The 14,525-nt window shown below is 39.7% G+C and overlaps 2 protein-coding genes across 5 annotated transcripts in view; both read left to right on the top strand.

Annotated features, from left to right (window-relative positions):
- The window catches only part of RAD54B (RAD54 homolog B), a 67,070-nt gene that overhangs the window by 17,619 nt on the left and 34,926 nt on the right, over positions 1 to 14,525 (top strand). Inside the window, exon 1 of one of the 4 annotated variants that reach the window (XM_074815873.1) lies at positions 2,399 to 2,414. The exons of the other annotated variants lie outside the window; for them this stretch is intronic. The gene's annotated coding sequence lies outside the window, so the exon portion shown is untranslated. Of the gene's footprint in view, positions 1 to 2,398; positions 2,415 to 14,525 lie in introns of those variants that run through there. 4 annotated transcript variants of the gene reach the window in all.
- FSBP (fibrinogen silencer binding protein) lies at positions 1,111 to 8,190 on the top strand. Its single transcript, XM_074815886.1, has 2 exons — positions 1,111 to 2,414; positions 6,686 to 8,190. Exons 1-2 carry the CDS (start codon positions 2,044 to 2,046, stop codon positions 7,209 to 7,211), a joined length of 897 nt encoding a protein of 298 aa, XP_074671987.1. The 5' UTR covers positions 1,111 to 2,043; the 3' UTR covers positions 7,212 to 8,190.

Genomic DNA, 14,525 nt, shown 5'->3' on the forward strand with positions numbered 1-14,525 from the left:
GTGGGAAGGAGCCTTTAATGACACAACCTAAAAGTCAAGAGACTGGGCACTGCACTACTGCTTCAAACAGCAGAGGGTACAGCATAGGGCTTACCTGTGACTCCTCAATTCTGATACCATCAGAGCTTAAACTATCTGAGGCATGTTCAATTTTTTTTCAGTTACTGAAGGACAACCAAGTGCATAAATTAGAAAAAAAAAAGTATAACCACCAGCTTTCTAGTCTTAATGACAGTAAAGTGCAAAGTGTGGGGGAAATAGGGAAGGATGAGTTGTTTAGAAGTGATGTTTTTCATACAGTGCTTCTCACCACATGAGTATTTTGTTTCTCAAATTCTAGTGTAATGGGTTTCAGGCTATAAAACGCTTTATTTAATCTTGGCTTGAAAGCAATTCCAGCAAAGTGGACTGGTCGCAATTTTGATAGGTGGTACAGACAAGCCAAGTCTCAGAAATGGTTCCAAACATGCTTGTTATTCTAAATGCTAATTGATTTTTAGCAGTTAAAAGTCTCCCTTTGTTTAGTTTGAATTTCATGTTTTGAATACGGCTTGTCTCTGCCTTGGGTTTTTTCCCCTTACAGCTAACAAGTTTCTACCTAGATCTTTATAGCCTTAAGATACTTCAAACTATAATTAGATTTCTCTTCCCTTCACCCCCCTTCTAGGCTCCCTTGTTTTCAAGGCTGAACATGTTAAGCTTGAGAAGCTGTTGCCACTATATCAAATGGTGTTTGTTTCCACCCTCTTGACTCTTTCAGCTGTGTACGTCATTTTTCAAACTTAGTTTCTGGTTTTTGTATTTGAGGGCTCCTTTCCTTACATCTGCAGGTTTTTCTCTTTCTCCGATTTGTTGATTTAGTTTAGACCACAGAAATCTGAAGTCTTGTGTGCATTTTTATGCGAGGACTTGGCTTAAGGTGATACGTTTTCACGCAAGCATTAGAAATGCACACAGATAGCACGCGCGTCTCGTTAATAAAAATCCCATTTCTATTGCGGAAGAACGCCTGGAAGTATTATTATAAAAGTAGGTTGTTTCCTGGTGGCTATTACGAAAATCCCAGCCTGCTCCGGCTCCAAAGCACTCGGGAAATGCGTGGCGGCTGCCTGCAGCCTGCCCTGCGCGCAGCCCCAGCGCCGGGCGAGGCCGCCGGAGCCCAGCGCCGGGCGATGGCACCGGCGCGAAGGGGCGGGCGCGCTGTGGCAGCTGCGGGCCGAAGGGACAATAAAAGCCGACGGAGGGCCGGGGCGGCGGCGCCCGGGGCTCGCTGGCGGGCGCTGTGTCGCTGCTCCCGCCGGCGTTGGAGGCTCAGCCGCCGGGAGAAGCGGGCTCTTTAAGAAGCCCCCGTGTAGGTAGCTGGAGCCGGCTGCCAAGTGCAGGAGAAGCTCAGCTTTACTGCGAAGCCCGCGCCTGAGTGTAACCTAACCGGCTGGAGGATATGCCGCCCCTGATTGACAGCAGGACCAGCATTATGCAAATGGCGCCGGGCGCGCGGCGGCCGGGGGCTCTGTCAGGGAGCTCTCTACACACGCCGCCCTCGCCCTTCGCCTCCCGCTCCCTGTAACGCTCAGTGCCTTTCACAAAGCAATTGTTGCTTTTTTGGGGACGTCGTTACATGTAAAATCATCTCGAGCGCGGTTTCAGTTTGAGATACGTGCGAGAGAGCTAGGGAGATGTGTCAGAGCTTGTTACTCAAGCTAAATTAGGTAATTTTTAGCTGGGTAACGTGCTAATCTTTAAACCTTTATGTTTTTAAATCCTGCGTATGTCTGGTCTCTTCATACAAAAGTGTATTTTGCTTGTTTCTTCTCGTCTTCTTCAGTCTGAAGCCTTATGTAGGTCAGGCTTGGCTTAAGCAGATTTCCTGAACCTGCGTCAGCTTAAGCTGAAGGAATTTTAATAAACCCTCCCTTGTAGGCGTGGGCCTAAATGAGACTAGCCTAGTTAAGCCTGATCTTTTTCTGTTTGTGAAAAAGAGCTGAGCAGAGCTAGGGACTGCATGGTGGCTTCAGAAACGGCTTCCTTAATTCAAAGATAACAATGGTTGGGAAGGCCAGATCTTCTAATTTTACCTTATCTGAAAAGCTCGATTTGCTAAAACTCGTGAAGCCGTATGTTAAAATTCTCGAGGAACATACCAATAAGCATTCTGTAATAGTGGAAAAAAACAAATGCTGGGATATCATAGCTGATAACTACAATGCCATCGGAGTAGATCGCCCTCCTCGTACTGCACAGGGCCTGCGCACGCTGTACAAGAGGCTCAAAGAATATGCCAAACAGGAGCTATTGCAGCAAAAGGAGACTCACTCAGATTGTAAAAGCAGCATTTCCGAGCCAACCAAGAAAGTTGTGGAGATGATTCCACAGATTTCCAATGTGTGTTTAAGAGACAGGAGCGGTGTTCAAAGGTGAGACGATTCTTTTTATTTTGTTACTGAATGAAAATTATGGCGCCTCCTATCTACTCTGTAATGCTTTGCTTGTGTTCAGGCTCCTAAAGGAAATGTTTATCAGAGAAAATCCCCAAATGAGGAACAATGACAAAGTAATATTGCTTTTGTTTTATGGGAAGCTTTATGGTGACTTAGCACTGCATTCATTTTTTCAGCTCTCTTTCAAAGCCTGTTTCAGAGTCTTTGTCATACTCTGGAAAGTGAGGGTTAAGAGAGTATCAAAGAGAAATAGTAGCTCCAACCTCTACCCCTCCCCTACCTTTTAATAGGCAGATTATTCAAACACTGGCAAAGTGATGGCTATTCTCCTCCATTTAAGGTAATACTGCAGTCATTTTGCAACATATGGAACTATTACTGGGTTAAATAGGATTTTTAATAAAGTTAGTTCACAGAGCTAAGAAACCTTACTCATACACCTTTTTTCTTTCATTTACTCTAATGTTTGCATGTAATGTTTTAACCGACCCCAATCCTTTTAAAAAAAATCTGACTCCCCACACCACAGTGCTTTGTGAGTGCAAATGTTTTTTTAAATTATACTTTTCTTGCATTGACAGTGGTTCCCTGAAACTGGAGCAAGGCTAATTGCAGTCTAAACTCCAAGCAGTTCTGTATCCTACGTTAGGTAGTTTAAATACAGACAGACACTGAGAGGTACAGCACTAGAAGTTTTCTTTTTTGGTAGTTTTTTTTTTTTTTTACTGCTCAGTAAAGTGAGACACACTGTCTAGATTTGAGCCAGACATAATACAGGCAGGCAGCATGCAGGCTTTCTTCCACAGCTGGCTAATGCCCCTCATATCTGACTTGCAACACTCTGCTGGTTCTGTATTGGTCCTTGAGGGATCAAAAAATGCCTGGGTCAGGTTTTGGTTCCTCCAGATACAAAAACTAAGCTAGGGAGGAGGGGAAAAAAAGTCAAATAACTCCCCAGCAACCTTGAGAAAGCTCTGATTTCTCTTATTTTCCCAAGCAGATTAATGGGAAGCAAACTTTCTGTATTTTAATCAGATATACTGATAGTCGGTGCAGCAACGTAACACTCTTAAGAAAAGCTGGCATGCGCACACACGCTGAATTGGATACATGGTGCCACTGGTTGAACTGAATGGTAACAATTGTCTAAATCCCAACATGCCAGATGCTCTAAAAATATGCTGTTGTGGGTCCTTTGCGTAAAGAAGTCTGAAGCAACTGGGCTGTGCTGCTGCTCCTGGTGAATGCCCCTGGAGGAACTGTTCCAAAGAATTCTCTGGAACAAAACGAGGCTTTTAATTGCGCTAATAAAGGTTGCAGTGTCTTGACTACCAACTTTTGTAAGGAGAAAAAAAAAAATAGTGTGAGAACTTTGGTTTGTAGATCGGCTTATAAAAAGCACTGACGCTTTTCGTGGATGATTAAGAGCTAATGATCTCCATAGTTTGTCTCCTATAATTTAAACATTTTTTGCAGTCCCTCATGGGTCTGGGAACGTTGACTTGATTACTGCTTACCCAAAATGGTTGTTCCTAGGAACAGCCAATATACTGGGCACTGAAGGAAAAAGAACATAATTTAAAAGATTACTTTTTTCCCTGCCCAAATACATCATTATTTGATAGTTCTAATTTTAACTCTGAGTTGCATTTTACCCTAATGTTCAAAACCTTGTATTGGGTTTTAACTCACCAGGATATGGCTTAGGTTTTGTAGGAGGGAAATACAACTTATAATGAATCCAAATTCTTAGACGCACCTTTAAGCAATTTCTAGCTTGCTGTGATTAAACAAAACCTGGTGAATCATGGGTGCCTGCAGGGTTATAAACACCATCCCCCAATTGTGGTAACTACTGTTTGTCTTTCTTTCAGTCAAGTTGTCAGAAACAACATTAGTAACCACCATACAGGCAGCTCTTTTGTTTCTCAATTCCTTCTTTCTCTCTTTGCTGTCTAATTGTTTTCCTCTTAAGAAACTGATTCTAAGAGAAGAAAAAGAGCCTTATCAGAGTTACCTGAAGATTTGGTAATTTTCTAGTTCTGTGGATTACACTTTAAGAGATGGATTTTTCACTGTTTGGAGGCTCTAGTCTATATTAGACTAAATCTTACCTGTCTTCTCCTTAACCTCTCTTGCTTTCTCTTTCTGCTCTCTCTCTCTCTGTTTCCTTTTGTCAGAATGACCTGCTTCTCCTGCTGGTTGTTTCCACTTTTCTCAGGCTAGAAGCTGGCGAGGAGCCAGCAAATAAGGAGGGAAGCTGTATTAGAAGCTGTGGTTGTGAGGAGGGGGAAACCCAGAATGACAGTCAGCACTGGGGAAAACAAGTGAAAATCTGTGTGGAGGATAATACTTCTGATGCTCGTGAGAGGAGTAAAAGGAATGTGAGAAAGAGGTATATAGTAAAAGGTGAAGCTTTGTGGCATGAGGAGGAGGGAGTAAGGTGATATAATTGGTACTCTATAGGCAGCTCAGGTAACAGTCAATAGAATTAAGATTACCCTGGCGTTTTCTTCAGAGAATAAATGAAAGGTCTATTTTCAATACCTGCTTCAGATGGACCTTTTAAAAAAATACCTAGTTAAATTAGTTTGGGTGGTTGTCAGGATTAACTTTTGGAAAATACATTGCTCTGACCCTACTGAAGATTTTTACAATTGAGTATTGAGAAGTTTTCATGCTTTTATTCTAGAAAATGCACTTTCATGTTAATGGATGGCAGGCTAGGTCAGGGTTCTTTGGAAATTGCAACCATGACTGCTCATTTCTTTTAAGCCAAGAGTTTTAGAGACCATGGGAGATGCAGGAGAGATGATCATGCCACCTTTTGATTAAAGAGTTAGTGAGTGCATTTACACAAGAAGTAGGATGTACAAATTAAATTTCTCCTTTGCTTCTGGGAATTTGAACCCACATCTATTGCTAACCAGGACAGTGTTTTAATAATCAGATAGTGTTTCTCAGTTTGTGGCTTGTAAGGCTCACACGGAATTAAAAAAGTGTAAACACCTCCCACCCCCCAATTTAATAGACAGCAACTCAGGTCCTCCAGGGTTGGGGAGCATCTGTGAATATTACATTAATCATGGATCCACTCGTTGCCTTTAGCTGCTAGCAGCAGCTCCGTTCTACAAGGGTTGGGGAATGTCTTGTATCTGCAACCACTAGTTATATATAGCCTGTTGTTTTAGACAGTCATGGCCATGATGATGCACTGTCTTCGGTATCGGTAGCAAGTTGATGTATTCCTGTTCCCATGTTACACTGCACTGCCTTCCCAGTCATGCTGAAAGTATTCTTTGTAGATCTGTACAGTAAAATAGATCAAGAAGCTGATCTGGCTTTAAAAAGCATTACCTGAATAAAGGAATGATGTGCAGAAGTGTAGGGTTTCAAACACAAATGATGGTAGAGAAGTGGCAGGAACAGCTTGAGCCAGTATTACCATCAAAGCCAATGTAATGTCAAATCATGATTTGAGGTGCTGCTGACTCAGGGGTTTACACAAAGACAGATGAGTCAAGTGGGCGTTGTACTTTCGAAAAGAAATGCACAGAACTATAGGCTATTCTTAATGGAAGCATTTCTGTGCCTTCTATTGAAGCTTCAGTAAAATATTGAGATCACCGACTCAAAGAGAAGGAGCAGGGATTAGCTTGATTCCCTAATCTACTGGCAGGGTCATCATTTGAGCTCTGGTCTCTTCTCCCAAGGCTCTTTGAGTAATTTTATTCAGTGACTGTTTTACATTAAAAAAAAACCGAACCACCACATACTTGAGTGCATGTATTGGAAACAGGGAACACATTAGAACAGGAGGAGATGAATAAGTTTGGAGATGGAAATGTTTCTGCCACAGTCCACTCAATCTAAATTAATGCCCTTTTGAAATCACATTATATATTATATAAACTCTTTCCTCTGTCAACTTGCATGACCTGCTGCTGCTTTGTTTTTATTCTCATTGGTCACTAATAGCCCTTCTTGCTTCTCCAGTGTCAGAAGAAGGGCCTGCCAGGATAGTTCTCTGTTGGCTCTACTGCCTTTATAGCAATAGAACCTGAATAATACACAGGGCAGTGTATGTGTGGTGGAAAGAAGGCTGTGTACTTGTGCTTGGGTAATGAAGTAGAGTCCTAGGCAGAGATAGCAGAGTAGTATTTCAAATGAAGCTTTGGTTACTTACAGCTGCACCTTTTAAAAATAGTTTTTAATCGATTATTTAAATATGATTTTGTGTGTTCTAGTGCTAGTATCGATAAAGAAACAATTGCTGGTACCAGTTCACCACAGGCAATGTTGGATCACCATCCTGCGACAGTCATGATGGAATTGCAATCAGAAGAGGATGTCAAACCTCCTCCTTCTTTGGTTATAGACTCACAGCAAAATGAGAACTTAGAACAAGAGGAAGAACACCAGCTGGTGCATATTATGGAAAGGTCTCCTTCAACATCAGTATCTTCAGTTGATATGAGAGTGATGATGTCTCCCTCTCCTGTACCAAGAAGAGATGAGTTTTTTAGGCTTGAGGTTGGAGAACGCTTTAGACCAATGTGTGGTTATGACCCACAGATGTTACAAATGCTGAAAGAAGAACATCAAATAATATTAGAAAATCAGAGAAAAATTGGTCTTTATGTCCAAGAAAAAAGAGATGGTTTGAAAAGAAAGCAGCAGCTGGAAGAAGAACTGTTGCGAACAAAAATCAAAGTAGAGAAGCTGAAGGCAATACGACTACGCCGTGATCTGCCAGAATACAGCAATATCTAAATATTTTATTACTTTTGTCACGTTCTTTGAAATACTTAAATGCTTTTGCCCTAGCAAAACTGTTCCTTATGTTGATATGGATGGATCAAAATCTGGGCTTGGGGGATGAAAGCGTATTTTCCATGTGGTTGTTTATGTACCTTAGAAAAATACCTTGTATGGGTTTGAATGCACCAACTCTTCTGGCCTGAAGTATAATCAAATCCTCTATATTTAAGTGTTTAGGTTGATAAAAATCCAAACTTTTAAAATATTTCCACTTATCTCTGTTAGAGTTGTGATGAGCTAATGGAAATTTAGCTCAGCTTTTTTAAAAAATTTTGATCATACGCATTATTTTTTCAAATAATAACCTATCTGTTAATACCTTAATGAAGTTACAGGTTAATAAATACATATAAAAAGGAGGAATAAGAGGCTATGTTTAAATGTCTTATTCTTTTCAAGTTGGTAAATCTTATGACAGTGGTGAGATTTTGCTGATGTATCAGCTTGGAAAACAAAATTACTGGATTGTTATATTTTTTTAATGTTCAGTAGACAGTTGAATAAATGTACATCTTTTTAAAAGTTAATATTTTTTATTGTTTCCAGTGGAGTGTTTCCATAGGGCGTTATCAAAATAGAGACAATGAATGCAACGCTTGGTTTTTAAAACTGCATGCATGTGTAATTTGTGTGTACAGTTACCATGATTGTATATTCAGTTATAGTAATTATACTGGTGATCAACCACAAAAAAGTCTAATTTCCTCATTTGCATGCATAATTACTACAGTGCATGTGCAACCAAGACAGTTGCAGGTGCCTTTGATCAATATCACTATGACTATAAGCTACTGAAATGAAATAGTTTCTGTATGTAACATGTGACTTGAAATCAACAGAAGATTCCTTGTCATTCTGGGTACCTTTTATAAATGCTGTTGTTCTGGTCTTTCGATTAGTTTCAAATAAAAAGCCCCAAATGAAAAAGAAATTGATTCTTCTGTCTGTCCTCGTAGCAGCTGTTTCCTCTGCAGTTAGGATCAATGTTCATAACTGGAAGAAAAATACCTGGAAAGCATAAGTCCCAGGTGATTAATTTCTTCATAATTCTTAGTCTCCTGCCTGTTATGAATGAATTCACAACTGCCTTAGACCTCTGGCTCCTTATTCCCTGTAACAATACTTTCTCCTTCCTCTAACCTTTAGCACAAGAGAAGGAAATGAAGCACAGTGTCAAGGAAAAAGAGAGAACAAAGGAGATCTAATTCCTCCTGTGCCTCCCATCTCAGAGGACCCAAACAACAAAAAGAGTAAAAGCAATAGGAAGGAGAGTATTTCTTCTTGCAGCTGCTTGTAACTGTCGCTCTTGTCACCACTGTTTTCCCAAATTTGCTTCTTTCTACATTCCCACAGAACCTCAGCGTGCGAGCATGGGGCACTGGTCTGCATCAGCAGACTCTGAATGAGGTAAGCCTCGCACCTCCTCATCGGTCTTCTGAGTGAATCAGGTTACCTTTGTAGCCACAGGGGTGAATGCTTATTAAAAACTGAAGGCTGGAAGCATGTAAGTGTAACTGAGGTGCTAGTGGAGCTTAAAGAATTGTAGTTAAAATTCTATAATAGTGATACAAGAGAAATAATCATGACTGTCGGTGTCCAGGATAACTTTAACAGGTTACAGGTGGGAAGAGCACAGGAAGCAAGTCTTTTGGTTACAAACAGGAAAAATACAGACAGTGAAAACAGATGTTGTCAATATGAAGTTCCCCAATACTTTTCCAGTTGTTTTCTAGAGAAGAGAGCACTGTAAGTGTTCGTTCTGTTGGGAATTTTTGTGTGTGCTGAAAATGATGATGCCTGAATAAATGGCCTCTCTTTCTGTACAGTCCTTGGCTTTCTGCTGTATTTTTCAGTTCAGGAACATCGATCTGTTTTTGTGGAGCTGGAAACACTTCAATGAGATACTCACTTCCCTGAGTTTACAAGAGTCAAAATATTTGCTTTAATAAATAAATAGGGATTTTATTTGTTCTACATCTCAGAAATGGGAAACAGCACTAAATTCTCTGCACTCATCATATAATTTGGAAATGCCTGATCTTATTCTTTCAGTTGAAAATCAGAATTCTGGTTTCCACTGGTAAGGAATTAATTTCTATTTGTTGTTTCTGTCCTTATATGTATTATGCAAATGAACAAGTTTTTAATAGTTCAGAAAATAATTCCCATATGGCTCATCGTCTTGCAGTGGTTTTGAATTATAGCTACGCTTATGTTGGCCACCAAAATGCTCTAGAGACTTTAGAATATTTTCTGTTGAATTCTCCATTCTCCTTGAGCTAGATGAAGAGGTGACCTCCAGGGTTTCTATTGGCATGATATTTTTATTTCGAGGACTAGAACCAGAGGACTCCAGCCTTTGAAAGCTTGCAGTCCTTTCTGAAGTGACAGGCAAAGTAGATGCAAAAATAGAACTCTTGAGTAAAGCAAAGTCTCCCTTGTATTCTTGATATTGAAAGGGGAAGGATGTAAATGAGTAAAGAAAATACACTGGCCTGGTCAGAACCATCTCTGTATAGTGAGTGTTCTTCCACGTTTGGTTGTTCTGTCTTTGTCTCATTTCTTAGTGGAAAGCCTTTCATTCTTACCAGCAGACAGCACGTCTAGTTCAGAGATCTCTCGTGCTTCTCATCTCCTTTGTTCTCAGTTGTGTTTCTTTTGGGTTTTGGGGAGCTTGGGGTGGGGGGAAACATCTCGTGAGTCCCCATGGAGCTTGCTTGTTTCCTTACCAGTGACATGAGATTTATTTCCTTTCACGACAGAAATATTTCCTCCTTCAGTGACATTATATTGATCTGTCAGTGCAGTATGGTGCTGACTATATAGTATACCTCTCTATGCTGGTGGATCTGTGTTTCTTACTCCACATCTGCTTTACAGTATTGGGTTATCAGTCTGAATCGGACTTCTCACTTCTCAGTGTCTGTTCCTGGGTTTTTTCCATGTATTCGTAATGTGGGTACATGCATCACAGCTGTGGCTAGTCCTTCTGGACGTTGAAGTGCTGTGAATTTTTACTGTTCCAGCAAATGATACTTCATTACCATGTGTGAAAGGGATGGTAGGAAGCCCTTCCCTCCTTCACCCCTGTCCTTATCCTCTTCACTACATCTGGCAATGCCATTCCCTGCCTGCATGTTTATAATGTACATAGTAGAAGCAGAGTAATTTTTAGCCAAGGACAAATTTCTACCATATGTTCGTGTCCTTCTAGTAAGATAACTGAAATAAACAGGCTCCAGGAGTAATTCAGTTCCCAACATCTAATGGATTTATGTTTAAGATTAGAGTAAAAAACTGTAACTATGATAACGTTGTAATAATTGTGATAGCATCTTGTGTAACTTCATCTATCTGAGTAATTGTCTAATGATCAGTCTGTAATTTTGTCGACTCCTCCCTAATTATCTTGCTTTTTTTGTCCCTTCTGACTTCCCCCGTAAGCTTATGACTCCTGTGGAATCATCTCAGTTGATGTGCTTGCCTTAGATAAGAATTCTTATCAGGTAAGAATGGTAGGAGAGAGGAGTACTCCAAGACCAGGAGAGATTATTTATAGCTAATCTTGCTTGTCATACTCCTGTTTTCTAACATCTTCCACCTCACTTGCTTCAATTCCTTTCTTCCATTTATATTTCTACACCTTTTCTGGCTTGGAGTTTTTCCCCCATACAATGAAAATGCATAGACTAGAGCTTGCATACTATCTTCTTTGGGCAGACTTTGTGTCCACTGGATTTCTAATAGGCAAAGCCACTAAGTTGCTTATAATTGAGAGAGCTGTTCCTACGTGGGAGGAACAAATGAGGGATTGTGATACCCAGGCTGGCTGGCTAAGCTGTCTCTTAAAATTTATTGTATCTTATTTTAAAGTGCTTTAGGATGGTTCCATATGAATTTTAACTTTGGTACACTCATATAAAGGTTACTCACGAAGATGATAAAGTGTTGTTTTCCTAGGATGTTGATTACTGTTCTATTTTGCACATGAAAATAAAGAGAAGCCTTTAAAAATAATTCTTTTTAGCATTTTTGAAGGTTTTAAAATACGTGAAATGTAGCTTCTTGGTGTGTATTTGTAACAAGTCATGCTTTTATTCTGTTTTCAAATATCCAGGTCTTAAATCATTTGAGAAATCTCATTGTCTAAGTCTTAATTTAAAAAAAAAAAAAAGTGTGCTCTTTACAGTAGTTAAAATAATAGTCTGTTAGCTGGGTAACACATGACTAAATTTCAGTCATGCTGTGGCCTATGTTTCTGTGTTTTATCTCAGCTAAAAATGAAAGCATTCGCCTCAATGTCGGCCAAGTTGCCTGTGTAGTGATGGTTACTCTTAAATGGCATCCAGTTTATCTGGGCAAAGTTTCTTCCATCATAAAGATACAATTTCCTAAAGTTTTATCTAATAGTAGTTAACCAAATTAGTCTCTCTGAATTCTTTCTTGCAAAACCTACAGTTGCTAAGTGTGAAGGTAGTTGAAAGCCTCAATTGTGATTCATGTGTAAGAGGGGGTGGATAAGAGTCCGAGAACCCAAGGAGAGCTCAGCTGGCTGCAGATATTGGCGTTCCCCACTGCTCCTGCCTTTCTTCTGTGCGATGGGATTTCACACTATTTTATCCTAGTGATTACACGGAATGATTTGTTGATGTATCCAAACATCTCTGAGTGAACATAACACCTTGTTTGACTCTATTATTCACACAAGAATATCATATAATTTTCATTGAATAGTTAATCAGCAGTTACTCCACATAATTTATGACTTATATTTGTTGTTTAGCAAAACTGCAGCTTGAAAAATCCTACTTAATTTTTTGTATTTTATGTATGCAAATAGAATTTGAAAAAAAGAAGGTCATTGTTTCCTGGCTATTTCCTGTTGGCTCTCATCTATAGTTAGCATAATTACAATAATTAGTATAATTTAATGTAAATGTCAGCTAAAAAATAATTCCTCTGCATTATGGTGCCCCTCCATACTTGGTTGAAGTCAGGACCCAGTTTGGTTAAGGCTCAGTCACTTTGTTTACAGTATTCTGTGTGTTGCCATTTTCTTACTTGGCATGTCTTTGTATGATCCTTGTTTATATTGCTAATGCTTTCTCAAAAATGTCTGTTTTTAAAGCTCAGAACTTTCTGCATGCTTGAAATAAGTAAATCAATTTATAAATCACCATTTTTTTCTTTTGCTTTAATTTAATAGTGAAACAATAGGAGAAAATGTTTATCTAGTTTGGGTATGGGGAGGAGGGATTTTGGACTGCCTGTCGTTAGTTACTACAATGTTGTTTCCTGTATTGTATCAGATAAAATCTGTTGCAGTAGTCTCAAGTTGTATCTATTATTAATCACTGAAGATGTCATGTGAACGAAAATAATTTATCATAACTCTGTGGCAGTTTGAAAGTAAATTTGACTTAGCCCACTTGTCAATACTGTTAATAGTACCATTCTGTGAAGTCTAGAAATGTTTGTGTGGCAAGTACCAGAAATACAGAAGTAAATTTGGGTATGCATAACATTACTATTACTGTTGATACATTCTCTGTCATAATATGGCATTCACTTAGGTGTGCACATGTAAGCAAAACCCCATTATTTTTAACTTGTAAACTCTGCAGGTTTCACCCAGGTGTGATGTTTGCATTGTTTTGTGTTGTAAGGAAGCTTTGGCAGTGAGTTGTACATCATGATGGACTTCCAGGTGACATTGGTAGCATCAACTATCAGTTTGGCCAAACCACTTTCTGCTGGGTTACCTCCTCTCAGGCTATAGTGTATGTGTATTTGTGTTTGTTTATGTCTTTTTGAAGTAACTCAGCTTTTTTCTGTGAGCTGGATTGAGGGGGAGATTACACTGGTTTAGATATATTGAATTTTTATGATCTTCCCTTTGTAGCGTTCTAGTTTCTCTGTGCTTTTGAAAAAGTACCTTGAAATTTGGCATCAAGCTGGTCTTTGGCCATCCCTGTGAAACCTCACTCAAGTTTGTCTAATTTATAACTTATTGGCAAACACAGAATTTGGTCATTTTCAGTCCAAGTTTGTCGTACTTCAGATATAGTCCCTAACTGAATTCTTAGGAGAGTCTGTCCAACCTGGGCACATTGCACTGTTGAGAGCAGAACAGGGATTTCTCAGCTGTGAACGAACACCTTCAATGAAAACAGGAAAACGTGTCCCTAGTTTTGCTGCTAGCAGGACAGCCACCCTCAGTGTGGAAGCCACTATGTTCAGATCCAGAGAGGGTGACAGATGGACAGCAAGGATCTCGAGCACAACTGCCCTTTTTTCAGGGGGGTAAGGATTTCAGAGCTCTTGCACAGCTGGATAGGTAATAGCCCAGCTCTTCTATGAAAAGTTCAAGACCAGCAACAGCCTGGAAAATAGGACTTGTAGCTCTGTGATTCAGAGTACTGCATAGTGTGTGCACAAGGGAGGTCTGAGTTAAGCTTGCTTAGGGAATTTAGCTGTTGTTTGTTATAATTATTTCTGCTAGATAAAATTTGTTCCTTTCTGAAGAGGTTTTGTTATATAGCTGTATGTGCTAATTTACTGTAGTTGAGTTTTGAAAATACATGATTCCTAAGTCAACTTCCAAGATGGTACTAAAGATGTTTTTCAACAGCCCAGAAATTAAATATATTTTGAGAGTTTCAGACACTTTAGCTCTGAAAATACAGTGGGCATCTGTAAAGATTGTTTTCAGATGAAATATAGTAGAGATAAATTTGATCTTTTTAAAAATCTCATCCTTCTCTGATGAGTATGCACATGTACATATGTACGTACACACACACACGCCCAGTGAGATATGTGTACGGTAAGTTGATAAGAGGTGTGCGTGCTGCAGAGGCCTTCAGGCAACACCAAGGGTCAAAGCAGTCCCTTGGGAATAGCAAGCGGACCCAGTCTGCTGATGGAAAGCTGCCACATCTCCATGTCTTCTAGCGTTTCCTTATATAAGTGGTCAGCTCAGACCAAAAATAGGCAGGGCTGACATGAAATAGACTGTTTAAAGGCATCCCGAATTTATGGCTCCCTGCATGGAATCATCTTACTAATTTGCATTGGAATTTCTATGCAATTTAGGTTGTATTCAATTTTCTTACATCCAGAACCAGCAAAGGCAGCACAGTAAGCATCACTTACCTCCGCAAGGATGAATTTCTCTTCTTTGCTCCTCCCTCATCTTTCCTGTTCCAGTTTTGCTTTTGTAGTAAGAATTAGAACTAGAGCTTTAGGTTTTTGTGCTTGGGCCAT

Source organism: Strix aluco, chromosome 1, assembly GCF_031877795.1.
Source record: "Strix aluco isolate bStrAlu1 chromosome 1, bStrAlu1.hap1, whole genome shotgun sequence".
Lineage (NCBI taxonomy): Eukaryota > Metazoa > Chordata > Aves > Strigiformes > Strigidae > Strix > Strix aluco.

Coding starts and splice junctions, on each gene's coding strand:
- FSBP (XM_074815886.1), top strand. CDS start 2,044: ATGGTTGGGAAGGCCAGATCTTCTAATTTTACCTTATCTGAAAAGCTC. Junction 2,415..6,685: donor GACAGGAGCGGTGTTCAAAG/GTGAGACGATTC, acceptor TGTGTGTTCTAG/TGCTAGTATCGATAAAGAAA.